Raw genomic sequence first — 13,805 nt, 5'->3', positions numbered from 1 at the left:
TAATGCATTTTTGACGCTGTCCTAATGAGCTAAATATCCAGCTAGGGTTGCCATTCCCCCACCCGGGGCGGGGGAATCCTCGACCCCACCCTTTCCCCCCATGCTCACTTACTTGGCTGGTGGGGGAGCTCGCTCCCTAGGGCACCCCTCCCCGGGCAGCATGGCATGCCCCCAGGTGGAGGGCAGACTCCCACGCCATGAGAGCGGGTGGCAGAAGCGAGAGCGAATGGTGGTGGTGAGAGCAAGCGGCAGTGTTGAGAGCGGGTGGAGGCAGCAAGAGCAAGCCGCTATTGCCACCACTGCCCACTTTCGCTGCCACCGCCACCCACTCTTGCTGCCGCCTGCTCTCGCCACTGCCTGCTCTCACTGCTGTGGCCCTTGTGTGCCAAATGAGAGTGAGCCGCGGTCGCGGCGAGAGTGGGCGGTAGCAGTGAGGACAAGGGCCTTTGACTGGGGGCACCCTTTGACCCCACATGATGACACTCTCCATGTGATGATGTCATCACGTGAGCTGGGAGCACACACGTGCTGCGTGCACACTCAAAGAAGGAAGCCGGGGTAAGTACTGGCTCCCAACTCCCCACTGGGAGAGTCCAGGGACCTGGGGATCCCCCGTTGAGGGACTCTAGGTCCCTGGCAACCGTATATCCTGCTGAAAACAGTATGTTAGTGGACAAGCAAGCCAGCACCAGTCTGCACACCAGGTGCATGACCTGCTCAAAGCCTGAGGACTGCCTTTCTTCTGGTATTGAAGTTCCAGTTAAAAACAGCAACACAGATTTTGATATGCCAACAGTAGCACACAACTTCCTTGGAACAGAAATACATAAACAGGCCAGTCAACAGAGGTAAAGAACAGTTGATGGCCTCTTTTCTTGCCAGTGAAAACTATTTTGAGTTCAACATACACAGTGATGTATAAAGAGCGAAAATATTATTAAATATTAAATAAATAACTGTTAATATGAAATGCATATTTCTTGGGTCTCATGTCTTGAGACATGAGACTACTAGTAATTGTGATTCTTATACTCAGTTTATGTAGTGTAGGATATGGCATTATTTTAACAGAAGTGACAGATTTCCCTATATATTTGTGTAAGTGCCATGCACATTTGCATCATATCTTGTCATTCATCATATATTGTATCAGCATCTCAGTGTTACTGTTAACCAAAACTGTTTACATTTTCATTCCAGGAAAGAATTGGGTGGAGAAACATTTCATTACATCTGTTGGTGTTTGTGACTGATGCTGATTCCCATTTTGGGATGGATAGTAAACTAGCTGGAATCGTTATTCCAAATGATGGAGAATGCCACTTGGACCATAATAATGAATACTCCATGTCAACCTTTCTGGTATGAAATTATTTGTGACCCCCAATCACAGAAATCTAGAGAAACCTCATATAAGAAATATTTCATACCCATTTTCACAAGGTGACTGCATATCAAGATTCCTATTTTAAAGAAGTAGCAACCAAGTTTTCTTTTACAGATCGCCAGGGCATTTTTTCAGCTGGAACGCAGTGGAACGTTCTGGCACCTTTTGAAAATGGTCACATGGCCAGTGGCCCCATCCCATGATCTCCAGACAGAGTGGAGTTTAGATTGCCCTCCACACCACTGGCGCAGAGGGCAATCTAAACTCCCCTCTGTCTGGAGATCAGGGGGCGGAGCCACTGGCCATGTGACCATTTTCGCCGAGGCTGATTTAAACTTTAAAAACTCCCCCCTTATTCCAGCTGACCCAAAGTGAAGTCATTGCGTGGTCCCGGAAGCATGTGCGCACTTTGTGCATGCACATGTGGTACCAGGGGCACCACCTCCCGCCAGGAGTTGCCCCCTATGCAGGCAACCCACTGAGTTCCACCAGCTCTTTTCCCAGAAAAAAGCCCTGCAGATCACACTGTTGTTCAAATGTAGAAGTTCTATAAGCTCATTCCTCAGGTGCTTTGCTCAATCATCCCTAGGGTTTTTTTTCCCTGTTCCCAAACCTGTTTTTGTGACTTGAGAGCCAAGCTACAAGTGACGCCTGACATAGGTTGGACACTTGTCAGCTTTCCTCAAGTTTTTATGGGAAATGTAGGCATCCTGGTCTTGCAGCTGTAATGGAGAGCCAAGCTGTAAAACCAGGATGCCTACATTTCCTATCAAAACTTGAGGGAAGCTGACAAGTGTCCAAACTGTGTCAGGCATCACTTGTAGCTTGGCTCTGAGTCTGAAATTTAGCAGGCGCAGCTTTTCTAGGCAGATAGGTAACTGAGGGATGTTTCACCTGATAAATTAATGAGTTGCAAGCTGGATAGTAAAGAGCCAAAAGCAAGACCACTAAAAAAAGCCGAGTATTCTGTCAAAGGAGGATAGGGCAGTGGAGGATCTTCTCCGTTCCAAATAGCCCTCAGAGAGGATGAGAATACAGAGAAGACTTACAATGCAATCCTCAGAACACTTTCCTGGGGGTAAGCCCCATTGAATAGGCCAGAGTAGGATCCTGGGTAGACCTTTTTAACGATGCCATCCTAAGCAGATCTACTCAGAATCCTACTTGGGTATGTTCAGTTGGGCTTACATCCAGGGAAGCATTCCGAAAATGGCAGTGGATATACAGTACTTTTGAATCATTGTTTAAAAGTTAATCCATTCTCTTAGGATTCATTTATTTTTTATGTCTGTCTTCAGGAATACCCAACCCTTGGACAGTTAATAGACAAGATTGTTAAAAACAATATTTTAGTAATATTTGCAGTAACAGAGAAGCAGATTCACTTGTATGAGGTAAGAGCACAAATCGTCTTTACTGATTTATTGTGTAGTCCACCTTACAAAGAAAAATGGTGGCTCTCCAGATTGGTTTCTCTGTAATTCAAATATAACACAAAATGCTTTCCAGTGGAGTTCTCAATTGGTCTCGAACTATGATTTTTTAAAATTTTCATATGACCTTCATATGAAAATGGCTGTGTAAAGGTTCCAGCATTCCCCAGTTAAAAATCCTAATCTCATTAAAGTGGGACAAATCTAGCACACACAGGAACACAGTCTAATTCAACAATAAAAATATGCAACCAAGAGTACAACAGAGGCATGTTCCACAAAAAGTTGCTGTGATGTTTTAAATAAGAGAATAGAAATGGCATCAATGATTTATTTATTTGTTTGTTTGTTTATTTCAAATTTCTATTCTGCCCTCCCCGCGAGCGGGCTCAGGGCGGATAACAACATATTAAAATACGAAATACAATAAAAAACAACATATTAAAATACAATAAAAATCCATATACATTTAAAACAGGATGGTGGACAGTATTCACAGGGAGGGTTAAGATTTTATACACCCCCTTTTTTTTTTCCAGGCCAGCAGAGGCCCAGCCTCAGCCATATGCCTGGCAGAACAACTTTGTCTTGCAGGCCCAGCGGAAGGATAGTAGGTCCTGCTGGGCCCTGATTTCAGCAGACAGAACGTTCCACCAGGTGGGAGCCAGGACCGAAAAGGCCCTGGCTCTAGTCGACACTAGGCAGGCCTCCTTGGGGCCAGGGGCCACCAACAGCTGTTAGTCCCCTGATCGGAGTGTCCTCCGGGAAATATATGGGGAGGGACAGTCCCGTAGATACGCTGATATGTCAATAGAATGAGAATTTGGTATAAAAACTTGGTATAGTATTTCTGCAGAACAAAGGTCACTGGAAACTCTGGTAATAGGATAAAACTGACCAAAATGTACCCAAATACAATGACTTTTATTATAACAATGGTAGTACACTCAGGGAATGAGAGATGTCAACTTTCAAAGGAAAGAGTGATTTTGTTGTAGTTAAGGAGCCAGCAACTCCTTATCTAAGAATTTCTCGGCCCAATACTCTTCAGTTCTGAATGCACAATGCACAAAAGAATGTGCCTAAACAAAAGAAATACAAAACCAATTTGCCTTCCACTGCAGGTTTTGTATGTATGTAGAAAATAGGGGATGGATAGTCCTTGGTGGCAAGGCATTGAACTATTTCTTTCTCACCTTCCTGCCCTAACACACAAAATAAATTTTGACTGCTTCCAGTAACATCTTTAAATGGCAAGTTGTGCACTCTTATTCCCTTAATAATTAATAAGATGCATGGCGATGCATGGCGATAAGATGCAAGGCGATGTCCCACTTTATGCCTGAATTGTCTGCATTTGTAAGATCAGTCAAGTTGGTAGTTGCTGTGGGCATATGCTCAAAAATTGATTACTTTGAAGAGTAATCCAAAAGCCAGTCTGTAAAACCCAGGATGGCAACTAAGCTTCATGCCAACATAATGTGGAAACGTGCTGTGGAGATAAAGCTGGTGTAACTCAGAGATATGCCAGCACCTCCTGCTTCCTCCTTTTTTCCTGAGCCTAAAGAACCCCCCCCCCCCCCGTGGCAATTATTTGCATAACTTTGGAGTGGCACAGTGTCACACCCATGCCGCCCTCTACCCATCTTGCCTGTCATCAGCAACATCACCTTTTAGAGTTACGTTCTTGGAGCTGACTCTGCTCAAAGTGGTGAACGCTGAGACGACTTATCAACAAATGTATTGTGTATTTTAGCCCCAAATACGCAGCCTATCACAGTGCCCATAATCATCATCAGCCCCTTGTGTATCATTTTAGAAGGCCAGTTCAAAGGTGTGGGCTGTACAGGGGGTTGCTGGGGGGAAATTCATTCAGTTTGCAGGATCTTGGATTCAATCCTATATCACTGACCAATTTTGTAGATTTATTCTTAGATGGTTAAGGTAATGTATGTGAAATATTTTGAGCTAATTGAAATAAATCACATTTTAATATTTTTGTAATAAGAGCACATGAGCTACCTTATACTGAATCAGACCATTGGTCATGAAAGTTAGTATTGTCTGCTTTGACTGGCAGGGATTCTTCAGGACCTTGGGTAGATATCTTTCACATTGCCTGTTACCTGATCCTTTTGAGCGTATTTCCATCAGTCAATGTCAAGAGAAAAAAGACAACTAAGATATGGTAGCTTAGGTGCATGTTTAAAGAAACAGATAGTGACATAAAATAGCAATTTTTGTTTTGTTATCTCTGTGGGCTGGTAATAGAAATGAATTAGAATTTTGTGGGGGGGCGGAAGAGAAAAAAAAGACCAAAACAAACCAGGGTTCTCAAACAATCTCAGCTCATACGCAACGCAAGCCGAACAATTTTGTGCATCTATGATACTATATCTTGTTGGCATGTGGTGCACTGAAAAACTGGGGGCCAATTAACCAACAAGTCTATCTGTTATTTATGAGTGGATTTGGGGACATTTTAATGAAAACTGTATGTGGAAAAAAGAGACCTTAGGAGCAGAGCCATTTTGAGAAAAACTGTGACATTAGGAGACTGAAATCTATATCCCTTCTACAACCAGGGGCAAGGATCTTTTGTTGAATAAAGGACTCATTATTCAGTAAGGTACAGTAACAGATGCAGTTAGACGATAGTTGTCACTCTAGATGTAGAGAGATTCAATGGAAGCCCTCAGCATATCTCTGTGAATAGATATCAGGGAGACCACCGTGTATGAATGTAAACTGTAAAGTTTGCCTCCAAAAAGCTCAGTTTCCAGTTAGTGTCAATCAGATTGTATTGTTATGTGACAGGAGTTCTGTACATAAAGAAGGCTATCTTTGTAAAGAGCTGGCACTAACCACAGTTCCTTCCCATACATATTTTCCCTAGAAACCAATGCAGACTGAAACCGACCAAACACGGGTAGGGTCTCCAAGGGTCTTGAATCTTAAGAGCTTGAAAATGTACTATTCTGAACACGTTTTAAAGAAATTGTAATCAGAAGCACTGAGAAGATTTTGTTTTCTGAAGAATGGTTGAGAGTGATGTTATACTGTAGCTGATACAGAATTCTCCACAAATCACATTGTACAATTGAATACAGTTGCTACAACTGTTCCTTTCATTGCATAGCTGAGGCTGGATCAGTTGGTGCATTTAGACATCACAAACAAACAGAAGTGTGCTCATGAAGCATGACACAATTCTGTCTTGTTACTGTACTCATACACTCTCTACCTCTTTCCATCTTGTGTAAAGCATGACTGAAGCCTTTTGGTTTTGAAAGTCTTCAGTCAATTCCAGTTTACTATGACATCTGAATATGGGCACTTGTACACATTTTTCTCCCCCCACCCTGGGAATTCTAAAGCAAGATTAAACCGTGACTCCCATTTGTAATTTTTTGTACCTTGTTGAAATCAAAGCCTTGCTTTTCAAACTCGTACATGCTTCCGACTTGTTCAAATAAATCAGATGATTCATACAGCTAACTATGCTCCTTTGGTGGTCTGCACTTGAATGGGGGCTGGCCTGTCAAGAGAAGAACTAATTACAGTCTTATTTTCCGTGCTTTGTTCACAGAATTGTTTACCAGCTGAAGGAATGAGTGACATGATTTAAGATACATTTTCTCTCTCAGTAGATAATTTCAATAATATCCTTTTACCTTCCTCCACATTATTTATCAGCCTTTAGATTCTTTGTTCTTTGTCGCTGCTCTTTTAACTTGAGTGGCGTGCCCCTTGGCTGTTGATGAGGATGACATCTTGGCTTCTGTTTAAAAAGAAGTAGAAAATGTGTGCATTACATGCTGTCAAGTTGCTTCTGACTTATGGTGACCCTATTAGTGAAAAACCTCCAAAATGTCCTATCATTAACAGACTTGCTCAAATCTTGTAAACTGGAGGATGTGGCTTCTTTTATTCAGTCCAGCCATCTCACTTTGGGTCTTTCTCTTTTGCTTCTACCTTCCACTTTTCCTAGCATTATTGACTTTTCCAGAGAATCTTGTCTTCTCGTGATGTGACCAAAGTTTCGTCATGTTAACTTTTAGGTAGAATTCAGGCTTGATTTGATCTAGAACCCACCTATCTGTCTTTTGGTCATCCATGAAATCCATAACACTCTCTTTAAAATGAATCAATGAATGAATGAATTTAAAATGAATCAATTTTCTTCTTGTCCACTTTCTTCACTGTCCAGCTTTCACAATCATACATAGTAATGGGAAATACCATATGTTGGAATTTTTGCAAGTGTCCTATGTTCAGTCATGAAAGAGTTAAATTGTTATTCTGTTTGTTTAGTCAGATAGCTAGTTAACATAGGACCACTTAGGCTTCGAGAGAAGTTCCCGCCAGAGAAAGTGAGTGTCTTTAATCTTAATGAGGGAATCCAGGAATGTCTATTGGATGAGCCAGTTTATTGGGGGGCAATTAGCTAGCAATATATACTAAGGTTTTATTGCTCTTTGTTCGGTCATCTGCCGCCACTACACTACTACTACTTCACTAGACCATGCAGTCTAAGTTTTTCTCTCTCTAGGACCTAGTTGAGACTATCAAGATGTAGTCAGAAACTGTTTGCTGTTTTTCCTACCAAATGTACCCTTTTTTACCCTATTATGTAGTAAAGTATTTTTATAGAGCTAGAATCACAGAAGTCTGTCTACTTATTTCCATTGCGCTATTATCAAACTCTGCAACTCTGCAAACTTATATCTAATTGCTGTGCAACTGCCAACACCATAGTACATTTTGGTCCCCTGTGACACATTCTTGTCTTTAAGGTTCTTCTCCCGTTCCTTCGTGGCTGCCCTTCCAAGTCTCAATTTCCAACTGATTTTTTGGGTACAGTCTCCCTTTTGGTTGATGATTGACCCAAGGAATAGAAAATCTTGACCAATTTCAGTTTCTTCACTGTCAACCTTAAAATTGTGTAATTCCTCAGTATTCATTACTTTTCTCTTCTTGATGTTCAGTTGTAATCCTGCTTTGGCGCTTTCTTCTTTAGCCTTCATGAGTAGTGTAGTATATTGGATACATGAAGCTGATTTATACTGAGTCAGAATGTTGGTGTATCAAGGCTAGTATTATCTACGTGACTGGCAGTAGCTCTCCAGGGTCTCAGGTAGAGGTCTTTCACAACACTTTCTACATGATTCTTTTAATTGGATATGTCAGGTGATCGCCAAGCAGACGCTGTACCACTGAGCCACAGTCCTCCCCAAAGCAGTAGCCTGAGGCTGGTATTTATTTGATGGGACATTGCCATATAGGGCTCAAACAGGTGAAGATGAAGATCATGTAATGGTTCTCCATAAAAAGCAAATGATAGAATTATGCAGTCTCAGTATGGTTTGAGGCTACATAGAGAAGAAACCAGGGTATTTCTTTAACCTCTGCTCTTTTACTATTTTGAAACTAGGCTCCTCACTTTGTTATGAGCATTTTAAAGGAGAAAAAAATATGTCCTTTGAAACACTCATCCTTTCCCTTTAAAATGTTAATACAGAGGAGGAACACCTGATTTAAATCATAAAACCAAGCAGAAATTGAAGGGTTAACTCTATCTTTTCTGCATGGCCCTGAGGAGTATTGAGGCTGCAAAAAGCCTGCAATTTTTCTTTGTCTCTTCCATCCAACCTCATGGTGACCAGTTTTCAAAGGTGTACTTTATTTATATCCAAATCCTCCACATATGCAGGGGGATTGTTCTGAGTTTTTAAAAACTGATTTCAAAATTCACTTCAAGCAGTTTTTCATGTAGCACATGAAGGCTACAGTTGAAGGAAAGAAAGTTTAATGCCTCTGTTATGTGAATGAAATTAATTGTGTGGTTCACTGGATCCTGCCCTACAGATATACACAAGATAGGGAAGTGTTTATGCCTATCGAAGTGTTTTCTCAAATGGATTTCAGTATGTCCAATATGGGAACTTCAAGTAGTGAATTCCTGCTCGGTAACACTTAAGCAATGTAAATTAACTGCCCTTATGAGTTTGGTAAAATATAGATAAAAATAAGCTATACTCCAAGGTCTAACTTCACAATTTCTTATTTGCAGTCAGTCTAGGCACAGTCATTTTTTTCCAAAATGCAGCTGCAATATATCCTAAGAATCGTCCTTCAGAGTACTAAGTCACAAGATTTTGGCATGCATGCACAACTATCTGCTTGTACATAAAATATGTGTAATCCTGCTGACTTAGCATACCATTTTAGCAATGTAATAAATGTATGGTATTTCATGCCCTAGATTTATAGTATAATAATAACACTGTTGACAGTGTAAAGCTCAAGAGGACTATGAGGAATTCAAATTCTCCATGTTTACAGACATGTTTGGGGTATTTTGTCACGAAATGCTCTCCATGCTTTTTGCATTTGTATCTGAAATGTGAATATATTATATTAGCTAGAATGCATTGTGGATTTTAGTCGACATTAACAGCATTCACACATGAACAAGTAATGTGTAAGAGAGGCTCAAAGATACATTAATGTTGTGAAAATTCTCTTACAATGTCTATTTTCAAAAGTTTTGAATTTTTAAAAAATAGCAAAATATTTTGTTTGCCACAATGTTGTATCAACTACTTTGGGCTGATCCATGTTAAACTTATTTCCATGTAATTGCTGCTATACAGAAGAGAATGTCCATCAGATCTGTAAATAGAAGAGATTTGGGGATTTACTTGATACATTGAAAATAGATACTGTTTTCAGGTTCCAGCTCCGTTATGTTAGTATCTCTTTTTGTTAATATTTTTTATTTCTAATCATCTTTTGTATTCCTAAACAATTTGACCTGAATTCTCCTAAAGTTGTCATGAAAAATCTCCAATTATAATCACTTTACTATGATGCAAATTCTGTCACCTTGAACCCTGCATTAAATTTCCACTGACAGAAAGAATTGTCATCAGTGGAGCTAAACGTCCTAGGCTCTATGACCAAAAATGCCCCCAGTGATATTCTGAGGGGACAAGGGACACCCGCAAAAGCATGAGAGGGGAGTCGGAAGTGGGCAGTGGGCAGAAGGAATTGGTGAAAATAACCTCCCATTCTTGAAATCCTCCATGGGACCCAACCCATTGACCTCAACTAGACTTATTTCTAAGCCAGTGTTGGTAAGAACAGATTGTTCATTCCACGATACTTGAGATGGTACTTCTTGAGATTAATTTTTTTCCAATTAATTTCAATGGAGACAAACAGCTTAATCCTAAACAGGGTTACTGCAGCCTAATCCCATTGAAATCCATGGTCTTAGACAGGAGTAACTCTGCTGAGGATTGTACTGTTCGTCACAAGTAACTGTTGCTGGATTAGAGCCTACATATATTTTTCAAATCACACAAATTATTGTCTTCATTGGAATTCAAAGGTATTTAATTTTTCATTGTGATTAGTTCATATTTTCAATTAATTAATATATTATTTTTGATCCAAAATTCTGTATATAGAACTATGCTGATCTTATTCCTGGGGCTACTGTTGGACTACTTCAGCAGGATTCTGGAAATGTCCTCCAGTTGATTATTGATGCATATAAGGTATGATAACAATATTGTTTGAATGTGAGTTTAGACAGCTCTGCAACCTAGAGGCAAAATCTGATAGGTACGACTGAAGATCTTCCATGTTGAAGGAAGGGCTAAAGGGGAAGAAGGCCACTTCCTGTAATATTTGACTGGTTATCATAGTATGGCTATAGCATTACAGCTGGTAAAATTGTAGGATGGCAGAAATTTTGGGAATTCACAGCTCTCACTTCTGATAAACTGTTTGTATGTAGCCTTTGTTTCATTCTTCCAGATAATTATCTGCCTATAGCTGTCTGCCAAAAAAGGACTTGGAGGTATACAGCTTTCTGTCCCTTCTACATTTAACCAGTTGCAAAGCATACTTTTGCCTATTCATCCAGAACAGGGCTGACCCAAGGGTTTTTGAAGCCGGTGGTGAATTCTGAAAAAAAAACCTATTCAAAATACATATGCACAAATATAATGAAACATCAGAACCAGCTCATTCCAAGGGCGGAAATCCAAATAATGAAACATCAACCAGCTCATTCCAAGGGCTGCAATCTTAAGAATGCTTACCAGGGAGTAAATCCTTTTGGATATAGTAGGCATAGTAGGCATGCTAGGAGGAGTGCTAGATTGGCTTCCACTCTGCCCTGCTCCCTGGACCCCTGAAGTGGCCTGTGGTCCTCTTAATTCTTTTGGCACAGCTCCCTCCCCCTCCAGTTCTGGCAGGCACCCTAGCCAATCGCCTAAGTTTGCCTAGTGAATGGGCCAGCCTGGGCTCAGAAGCACTTCAGTAAGTCTCTCTATATAAACGAATGCTTTATACTTACTCAGCTTTCCATTTTGTTTCAAACTTCCTAAGCAGTGGAGTGTTCAAAAGTAACTTTCAAACATCAGTATTCTTTGAGAATGTGGCAAGGACCATGACCCTCTCCAAAGCTCCTTTCTTCTGACTGTGTCTGCAGACCTCAGGTACCTGCAACCAGGGCTTTTTTTCTGGGAAAAGAGGTGGTGGAACTCAGTGGGTTGCCCTTGGAGAAAATGGTCACATGGCTGGTGGCCCCGCCCCCTGATTTCCAGACAGAGGGGAGTTTAGATTGTCCTCCGCGCGGAGGGCAATCTAAACTCCCCTCTGTCTGGAGATCAGGGGGCGGGGCCACCAGCCATGTGACCATTTTCAAGAGGTTCCAGAACTCCGTTCCCCCACGTTCCCCCTGAAAATAAGCCCCACCTGCATCTAAGCAGGCAAGGAATGTTAATTGAGGAGACTGAAGTAACCTTCCAAAAAGAGTGACAGAAATGCCCCAAAGTCTAGCAATCCAAGGAAATACATTAGTTTTGGCCCAGCTAACTTCTGAATAGTGCCCATAGAATTCAAATAATCAACAAAAAGGGCATCCGAGCCATTATTTTTTGTTCTTTTTCTGATCATCACTGGGCTAGCAAGGAGGGGGCTGAATTCTGGTGTTTATTCCATCGGCATCAAGATGCACTAGATTAAGGCTAGGAAATGTGTGTAGTCCATCTGGTAAAACAATACTTACATTTTATTTCTCTTTGAGTTTTATTTTTACCTTTGCCTTTGCCTTTGGCTCTCCAATTTGAACTGTGCCTATCCCCAAATCTCATCTGTGCTTTTACTATTTGTTTCTAAATAAATTCTTTTCTTTTATCTACGTTTCTTTGAGCAGTCAGCTTCTACCCTTAAACTGCTGAGCCAGTACTACATTAAAAAACAACAATGGAAGTTAGCTTTTCCTCAGAGGTCCCCTCTGCTTTAAAAGTCCTGGCTAAAAAAAAACAAACATGGCATGCAAGGTTTTTATTGCTGAAAGCAGTAAAGATTTCCCCACTTTTTTTTGGCTATCTAACACCTTTTGTCCCTACACTCCAAATAACAGCAACAACAACAACATTCGATTTATATACCGCCCTTCAGGACAACTTAATGCCCACTCAGAGTGGTTTACAAAGTATGTTATTATTATCCCCAAAACAAAACACCCTGTGAGGTGGGTGGGGCTGAGAGAGCTCCAGAGAGCTGTGACTGACCCAAGGTCACCTAGCTGGCTTCAAGTGGAGGAGTAGAGAATCCATTCTGGTTCTCCAGATTAGAGTCCCACGCTCTTAACCGCTACACCAAACTGGCTCTCCTACACCAAGCTGGCTCTCCTACATCAAACTGACTCCCCTTAGGTCACCATAAAGAGAGAGAATACAGAAAACATTATTTTTTTGGTAATGCCTATTTATTTATAGAGTACTATAACAGACCCCCCCCCCTTCACTCTCCCACTCTGAGGCAGATTTTCCTGCCAAAATCCAAGTTAGTCTGCTTTGGTTGAGCAGCCCCAAGTAGTGTGCCTCTATTTGTGGTTTGAAAGCTCATTGTGTCCCACCCTGATAAGTAGTTATAATTTTGGCATTTTAACCCAGCTCAGAAACTTGATGGAGGAATGACAGGAAATGGCACTGGAGACTGTATAATGTTAAAAAGAAACAACTTTATTGAACTGGTAGGGATGGAATAATGGCAATCAGGGAATGAAAGAGCTGAGGTAAAAATTGCTGGTAGAACAGAAGTCACAGGCAAAATAGTTTTCTTGAAGCTTAATTTCTATGTTCTTACTCCTTAAAAGCGAGAAGTGTTTTGTTTAATGCTTTGATTACAGCAACTACGTTTCTTCACAGAGTTCCCCTTTACAACTCAGATTTCCTGATGTTAGTTCAAAACTATTTTCCCTTTACAACAGATATGGGGTCCTTCTCAGAGCCAAACCCTCTTTAGACACTGGACAGGAATTAATCTTCTTCATCTAAGAAGATATAACCCTTCTTCATTTCGTTTGAATGAGAGATTTCACTTACTACCCAATCACTCAGTGCCAAAAACACCCCCCCCCCATTCTATTGTGGCTGTATAAATGGGTTTCATCTTGTGCTGGCTTTTTCACTTAGAATTCTTAACTAGAATTCTTCCTCAAGACAATGATGCTACAGTTAGGGCAAAAGATTTCCCTCATGCCAGAGGGGAACCTGATCTTCCCTGTCAGACTCTCACACACACTCTAGTGAACTTAAAAACCTGTCATCAACCAACTGTCATCCTGAAGGCTAGTTCTGACTGGCCAATCAAAGAGGGGAGAGCAATCAAGTTCTCATTCCAGGCAATTGTTAACTCCTTCCCTTCCATCTCTCTGAGTGCTGCACTTAGGGAACCTTCTTTAAAGTGCATTGTGTCACAAGCACACACAAACAAGCAGGGACGAGGGAGCAGACATACAGGCTGAATCCACATTACCTCCGCGCGCCCCGGTGTTGCACTAAATGTTCGCTAAACACCCAGAAGTATAGCGTCTTTCAAGCACGATTTCTGAATCTCGCTAGAAAGACGCTATACTTCCGGGTGTTTAGCGAACATTTAGTGCAACACTGGGACGCGCG

The 13,805-nt window shown here is 41.2% G+C and overlaps 1 protein-coding gene across 4 annotated transcripts in view; it reads left to right on the top strand.

Moving 5' to 3' along the window:
* The window catches only part of ITGB6 (integrin subunit beta 6), a 92,120-nt gene that overhangs the window by 54,663 nt on the left and 23,652 nt on the right, over nucleotides 1–13,805 (top strand). For all 4 annotated transcript variants that reach the window (XM_054971855.1, XM_054971857.1, XM_054971858.1 and 1 more), the window contains 3 exons: nucleotides 1,201–1,362; nucleotides 2,686–2,781; nucleotides 10,296–10,385. In XM_054971855.1, the coding sequence (XP_054827830.1) occupies nucleotides 1,201–1,362; nucleotides 2,686–2,781; nucleotides 10,296–10,385 (348 nt within the window). The remainder of the gene's footprint in view (nucleotides 1–1,200; nucleotides 1,363–2,685; nucleotides 2,782–10,295; nucleotides 10,386–13,805) is intronic.

The sequence above is a fragment of the Eublepharis macularius genome, chromosome 2, assembly GCF_028583425.1.
Source record: "Eublepharis macularius isolate TG4126 chromosome 2, MPM_Emac_v1.0, whole genome shotgun sequence".
Lineage (NCBI taxonomy): Eukaryota > Metazoa > Chordata > Lepidosauria > Squamata > Eublepharidae > Eublepharis > Eublepharis macularius.
Note: the sequence above shows the minus strand (reverse complement) of the source record. Positions and strands in the feature narration are given on the sequence as shown.